The sequence below is a fragment of the Pectinophora gossypiella genome, chromosome 1 (genome assembly GCF_024362695.1).
Source record: "Pectinophora gossypiella chromosome 1, ilPecGoss1.1, whole genome shotgun sequence".
NCBI classification, from domain to species: domain Eukaryota; kingdom Metazoa; phylum Arthropoda; class Insecta; order Lepidoptera; family Gelechiidae; genus Pectinophora; species Pectinophora gossypiella.
In genome coordinates this window covers 14,426,205-14,433,753 of record NC_065404.1, presented here as the reverse complement: position 1 = coordinate 14,433,753, position 7,549 = coordinate 14,426,205, and the positions used below count along the sequence as shown (strand labels likewise).

General features: G+C 39.8%; 1 protein-coding gene across 2 annotated transcripts; it reads right to left on the bottom strand.

Moving 5' to 3' along the window:
• Positions 1–1,578: 1,578 nt before the first annotated feature.
• LOC126370047 (uncharacterized) lies at positions 1,579–7,092 on the bottom strand. Of its 2 annotated transcripts, none has more exons than XM_050014693.1 (4): positions 6,851–7,092; positions 6,530–6,706; positions 5,930–6,142; positions 1,579–5,294 (listed from the first exon to the last, which is right to left on the bottom strand). In XM_050014693.1, the coding sequence occupies exon 4, from the start codon at positions 5,046–5,048 to the stop codon at positions 1,686–1,688; it is 3,363 nt and encodes a 1,120-aa protein (XP_049870650.1). In that variant the 5' UTR covers positions 5,049–5,294; positions 5,930–6,142; positions 6,530–6,706; positions 6,851–7,092; the 3' UTR covers positions 1,579–1,685. The 2 variants fall into 2 exon arrangements, with proteins under 2 accessions (XP_049870650.1, XP_049870656.1); XM_050014699.1 differs by having other exon boundaries at positions 2,081–5,294.
• Positions 7,093–7,549: the final 457 nt, after the last annotated feature.

Here is a 7,549-nt window from a genome sequence, read left to right as displayed (position 1 = left end):
TTCTATATCGTTTTGAGTAATCTCATTAAAACTTATAATTAACGGAAAAGCTGGGGGAACCTAAAAGAATGTAGGGAGCTTGGTGTTGTGTTCGACAAATTATTGTAATATTTTGTTGTGTTTACATCAATGTATTGATAACACAGGGGTTTTAGACAAGTTGCATACGAATATGACAATACAAAACTATTATCGACAGTGACAGTGATAAAAATGTATGAGATTGATATAAGGTGACATAAGATGTTGTTGGCAAACCCTGCCCCAGCGGCACTCCAAGCGCGTCGTGCGTGGCGCGAATTATATCGACCGCTTCGATCAATAGACGAATACTATCTGCACACAGATTACACACAGATAGTTATACACACAGATTGCTATTGGTCGAAGTCTTCAATATAACTACATCGCGGTCGGGTGCCGTGCCGCAGCGCCTGGATACTTATAATTATACGCGCATGCCTTCCAAAAGTCCGGAACTCCGAGATATGGAAACGGCATACAAATAATAATAATAGGTATAAACCTACGACAAGCCAAGAGATGATGAATTCAAAGATATTCTTTTCGCGTTTGGTCATGCATGGCGCCCGTATATACAATGTACCTTGCGAAGTCCTACACAGTTCCATTTACCCCATTTGCTCTGAACTCGCAACAACGTACGAGTTTGCTTCCTTAAATCTCATAATCCGTGTAACTTATTAAACTTTTCCTTTTTGGGCAACCTTGGAGGAATGTTAGAAAAGTTCGCATAAAGTACGATGTGTTAACATTGTGTTTGTTTAGAGCATTGCTATAATGTGTATGTATTGAAAATTCGGAAGATAATTTGGAATTCGAATTATTTTGGCGAAATAATTCATTCGAATAAAAATATAGAATATTTTTCAACTATTTTTTTGCTTACATAACGTGTGTAACAAGAAATTCCTTCTTTTGTTTTATTTAAATACCTACTTAACTTGTTTTTATCACAGATACATTTTTGAACGCGTTAATTTCGTGGCTATTCGAATGAATCAATTTGTTTGACCATTACTAGTCTAATTTACTTTAACTATTGTGGGCATCTAGATGTGGTCGATGCTCTGCTTGATGGTAGGTAGGAATAACACAGCTGGACAGTGTTGACTGCACTTTTATTAATTTATATTATAAAATGTTTAACACACGATAGGTACACGTTAGATGGTCTGAGATCAGAAGGGCAAGTATTGCCACACTTAAATATTAAAAATATAATTTTGTTGGGGATGCCAACATGCTGCGGCCTGAGAGAATTTAAACTAAAAGAATACAATACAACTTATTCTATCCTCAAGAAATCAAATAAATAACTCATGGCTGCTAAATAATATTGCAAGTCACTTATATCATCAACTTACACAGTAATTAAATTAAACTTGCAAACCTTAACTTTGTTTTTAAAGTAATAACAATATAGCTTATAAATTCAATGAAATTGTAGGAAACGTAGCATATTTTTTACTTTTTACTCTAATAAGCAAGCTTAATATTTATGAGACATTACTTTATTATTTATTCGTAGAAAATGACTAATTCAATATTTTACAATTAGGTATATTGTAATTAACTCTTATAGAATAAACTTATCTTCGGATACATTACATAATAAAAAAAGGAAGAAGTGTTTTATGCTATCTTATTGTAAATAATAAAACTTATTCTAAAGGTAAAATACAAACGCTCGATAACGATCGAGTATACGTCTTGCCATTGGACGTTTTTAACTCTAAGGCTCGGACCTTACCGTCTCCGCCTGGGAAAATATGAGTCACTCTAGCCATAGGCCAGTACAGAGGAGCTGAATTTGGCTCGCGCATTATAACTAATGAACCTACTGTTATGTTAGGCAAACTATCGCGCCATTTTGGTCGACTTTGCAATATGTTTAAGTATTGTTTGTGCCACGCTTTCCAAAAACATTGTTTCATGTTCTCAACCAAAGTCCAAAATTTGAGCCTATTAGCAGGAACCTCCGTTATGTCAGGTTCAGGGTAGGACACAAGTGGACCTCCTACTAAAAAATGTCCTGGTGTTAAGTAACTAAAATCTGCAATGTCCGAGGATGAAATCGGCATGATGGGTCGCGAGTTTAAAATGGCTTCAATTTGAGATAAAACCGTATTCAATTGTTCGTAAGTAAGTATACTTTTTTCTATTGTTCTTTTTAAGTGATATTTAGAACTTTTGACTGCAGCCTCCGCTAGACCAGCGAACACCGGTGAATACGCAGGAATAAAGTGGAATTTTATTCCTTGTTGGGAGGCAAACCCTTGCACCTGTGTCTGGTGGTCAACGGAGCCGTGCAGCTTGTACAAGTCAGCTAATTTGTTCCTTGCCCCTACAAATGCGGTCCCATTGTCGCAGAAGACCTCGGTGGGCAGTGATCGACGCGAAATAAATCTCTTAAAGCAGGCGAGAAAGGTATCCGTGGATAAGTCTGAAGCTAGTTCTAGATGAACCGCTTTTGTTGTGAAGCAGACGAATACACAGATGTAACCTTTACTAAGAGTTGCTCGCCTAATGCGTGAATTTTTTAACTGCACCGGCCCAGCGAAGTCCACTCCAACAACTTGAAAGGCCCTTGAAGCGGTGACACGCTGTTTTGGTAAGGAACCCATGAGCTGTCTTGCAGTGTTTGCTTTCATTCTGAAACAAACTAAACAGTTATGAATAACTTTTTTAATCGTTCTGATACCGTTTACTAACCAGTATTTTTGATTTATCTGCGCTAATAGCAGTTTGGGCCCTGCATGAAGCAATCGAAAATGCTCGTGACGTATAATAAGTTGCGTTAGTCGCGATTGCTTTGGCAAAATAGCAGGGTGTTTTTGTGTGTATGGAATGTCTGAGTTGTGTAGTCTACCTCCTACTCTAAGTACGCCCTCCTCGTCGAGAAATGGATGCAAAGGTTTTAATGAGCCTTTAATATGATCGCCTTTCAATAAGCATTTTATTTCTTCGTTATAATAGACTGTTTGCTCGTGCTTAATTAAAAGTAGCAGAGCCCTCTGCAATTCATTGCTCGACAAAAATTTCGTTCTTATTTTTGTGTTCGTCGGCTTACTGTTATGACGAAATCTAAGTATGTATGCTAAGATACGCTGCATTTTGTTAATGTCTGAAATGTTACGTATCATCATGTCGAGTACCTGCGACTGATCTAAAGTGCAAGAAAGGATAACTGCGCCATGATCTGCGTCTTCTGCTTGCGGTTTCAATTCAGGTAATTCTGTAGGCGACTGTATTTTATTGTTAAATGAATACTCCCTGTGCTGAAGGAAGGCTGGTCCGTTCCACCACAGTGTGCTGGAAGCTAGTACTCGCGGATCGTCCACTCCTCTGCTCACCAAGTCTGCAGGGTTCTCCTGAGTATTCACATACAGCCAGCGCCATCTATTAGTGAGTTGTTGGATTACTCTCACTCTGTTCGAAACATACGCTTGTAGTTTTGTGACTTCCGTTTTTAGCCAAGCTAAAGATATCTGCGAGTCAGAAAATAGGTAAACATCGTCTACTCGTATCTTTGTTGTGAGCGTTTCATGCACTCTGGTTATTAACTTTGCTAGTAACAGACATGCGTTGAGTTCGAGCCTCGGAACGGTCAACGGTTTCGTGCGTGGATTGATGCGTGATTTCGAACACAGTAAGGATGTTTCAACTGTACCTGATGAGTGAACCACTCGTAGATATACACAGCAACCGTAGCCCGTAGAACTCGAAGCGTCTGCGAATCCAATGAGCTGCACAGCTTCAGCGTCTGAGGGAATCTGTATGTTTCTTTTTAATTTAATAGTGTCCATAGAAGCTAGGTTATTAGAAAATTGTACCCACTCGTCATGTATGTGCTGAGGCGGACATGCGTCCCACTCCATCTTCTCAAGCCATAGCTGCTGCATAATGACCTTCGCCTTCACCACAATCGGACAAACAAAGCCTAGCGGGTCATAAAATCGAGAAATCTGGCTTAAGATATTTCTTTTTGTGATGTTTTGTGTATGCATGTTTGTGGGAGGTGTTATGACAAAGCAATCTTCCTGTACGTCTATAGACAGACCTAGCGCCTTTATATTATAATTTTCCTTTTGAAGTTCTATATCATCCAACTGTTGTAGGCTCGTGGGAATATCTGACAACACCTGTTTGTTGTTGGATGACCACTTGTGCAATTCGAAGCTACCCAGAGCCAGCAATTGTGTTAGTTGCATTTTTGCCTCAAGTAATGTATTCAAATTAGAGTGCGAAACCATGACGTCATCGACATAGGTACAGTTTTTAATTATGGAAGCGGCTAAAGGTAAGTTAGTTTCATTCTGTTTTGCAAGCTCTAGTAAGCATCGAGTCGCTAAATAACTTGACGATTTTAATCCATATGTGACGGTATCTAATCGTATACATTTAATGGGTTGGGAAGGGTCCTCACGCCATAAAATATTTTGTAATGAGGTGTGTTCAGGATTTACTAAGACCCCCCTAAACATACGTTTGATATCTGCATTAAATGTATAATCTCCGAATCTATATAAAATGACTATGTCAAAGAGATCCCTTTGCACGACCGGGCCGTTAAGTAAAATGTCGTTGAGAGAAACCTTACTGCGCGTGTTCATAGACGCGTCGAACACTACTCGTGTACGAGTGGTTTTGCTGCTCTCGTTTATAACCGCGTGGTGTGGGAGAAAATATACGGGATCCTGCCTTAAATTATAAGAATCCAAATTAATATAATGACCGTGTCCCAGCTCTACATATTCGTTTATAAACTTACTATATTCTGAGTGTAAAACACTATTTTTATTCAATTTTTTCTCAAGACTTAAGAACCTATACAAAGCTAAATCGAAAGATTCACCTAATGTTTCATTCACATCAGAAATAGGAATCTTTAGTGGTAAGTCCACTTGGAATTTATTATTTTCCAATTTCATAGTACTTTGAAAGTTATTTTCTACAATGTCATGTTCTGAAAGTTGCTCCTTATATACCTCAGGTACAGACTCAGTTTGGAAGAAGCTTGCCATAGTATCATTTAAATTGTTGTCACACTTCGTGCATAAGAGCGATATAAGCTTTGTTACCTCATGCTGGCTTGGTAAAGCACCGCCAATTATATGTCCAAACTTAGTGTTTAAGATGCGCGGGCCATCCTCGGGCGGAGCGGTAGGTGTCGCGTAGGCGCACGGCTCAGGCCGCAGCGCCGCCGGGCTCGGCAGTAGCGTGTGGCTCGGCCGAGGCTCGCTCTGCTGGCTCGCCGGAAGCTCCAGTATCTGAAAAAATACGTCGGCACCAATCAGCATGTGTATATCAGATGGTAGGAAAAAGTCATCGTCAGCCAGCTCTATTCCTGCAGGTATTTTGATCCTGGAAGTGTCTATCTTCTGCTGAGGCAAGCGACATGTTATTGTGTCCACTACGTGGCAGTTGATGGATGTTTTGTAAGGAGACTTCAATGAATGTATTTCTAATGGGATGGAAAATTTTACACTGCTTTTATTGTCTGTGACTCCTATGATGTGAGTGCTATTCTGCACAGGAGCCAATCCCAAGACTTTCACGAGCTTGCTTGTCACCAAGGAAGCTTGGGAGGCAGAATCTAGCACTGCTTTTACATGGACCTCTCTCTGGTCCTGGGCAATAAGTTTAATGCGAGCTGTGGGGAGTAAAATGTCATTAGATACTTTACTTGAGAGCATAATGACTGGCTCTGTCCTTGAATCGAGATGGACCAGTGTGTTGTGGTTTAGCTTGCACTGACCACATCTAAAATGGTATCTACATTTACCCATGTGTTTATTTAAACATGTATTGCACAGCTCTTTTTCTTTAACAAAGTTAATTCTGTCTACTATAGGTAGAAGTTTAAATTTACTGCATGAAAATATTTTATGTTCTGTGGACTTACAGTAATTGCATGCTGGTTTGCTTCCCACCGCTGCTACGTTGACTGCCAATCTGGACTGCCTGTTACCATAGGCGTTGCTGGTAGAGGGCTTCACAGGTGGCTCAGCATTTTCCATTGCGAGCGCTCTCTTCTCTAAAAATGCCAGCAGCTCCTTAACCGTGGGCTCTGCAGACGTGTCACGTTCCATGTGGTAGGCTCTTCCTGTGTAAGAATCTAATTTCCGTACCAAAATACAAATTAGGATGGGATCCCAGTTGTCAACGCATGTATTCATGTTTTTGATTGCGGCCAAGTGTTGTCTGACTTGACAAATAAATTCCCTAAGCTGGGTGGGAGTCGAACGAGATATGTGGGGCAAGTCCAATAAAATATTTACATGTTCATTAATGACCTGAAATTTCTGACAGTACCTATCATCGAGCATTTTGATTGCTTCATCATAGCTGGCACTGGTGAGTGGTAAGTTTTGAATCAATTTAAGTGGTTCACTGCTTAAAAAGTTTCTCAAATAATGGAGTTTTTGTATATTGTCAAGCGTGGCATCATTGTGAATTACAGATTTGAACAGTTCAATAAATGGTGTATATTCGGAATATTTACCTGCGAATATAGGAATCCCTAAAGTTGGTAGGTTCACCAATCTCTTAGCTGGAGGAGGCGGAGGCGGAGGCTGCAAAACCTGCTTGCGGGACGCAATTTCCCGATCCAAAATAGAGAGGACGGAATACATTTTGTCCTCTGTTGTCGCGATATCTTCCGACATTTCCTCTTTAGGATCTAGAAAAATTATTTCTCTATTATAATTTTCGTATTGTTCATAAGTCAATAGCACCTTTTTGCGCTTTTCTTCAAGCGTGGCTAACGGAACATCTTTTAACTTGTTGACGTCGGATAATGTGGTATGAAAACGTGTCAACGTACCTTTATTATAGCCGCGGTTTAACTTAAGTTTGCTTAGTTTTGCAGCTACGTCCTCCTCTCCGTTAGAAACAGACATTTTCACAATGATAACAACGTATACACTCAAAAAATTCTAAATATTCTGTTGTAACACGGAATTACATCAAAATGGCGTGTATAAAAATTGCGTTTACGCTACTAAAAAACTACTGAGTAACGTCAAACGTACACGACTAAATTAAACAACCTCTTAAAATTAGTAGGAATATAATTATGCTGTCCTTGTTACTTGCGTTGAGAACTACTATCTTGCGTTTCACTCGATTTCGTGTACCAATACCTCCTTATTGCGTCGCGTTGGCAGAACTTCAACTTCGACGAATAGGCGATCGCGTTGCTTCTGTGTTCAGCCAATGGCGCGTTGACGTTTCGCGCTTCGGTCGATGAGCGGTCGATGATGAATTTCCGGTAAAGCGCGGGACGTTTCAATTGTGTTTAGGGTGAATTCTGAAAATATGCTGCAAAATCCGACCTTATTTCCTGTAGACACGGGTGACTGTCGCTCGCAGGGAACTTCACCACGACGAAAATGATGACGAAAGAAGTAAAATGGCGGCGAAATGTAATAATGCGAAATTATCTTGATAGAAATTGTATGAAACGATGTAAATGTTGTAGTTCTTCAACGATGATGAAATATCTTGCTGCACTGTGTATTTT

What these genes read in the sequence shown, in the direction of transcription:
- LOC126370047 (XM_050014693.1), bottom strand. Translation starts at nt 5,048, where the DNA reads ATGGCAAGCTTCTTCCAAACTGAGTCTGTACCTGAGGTATATAAGGAG.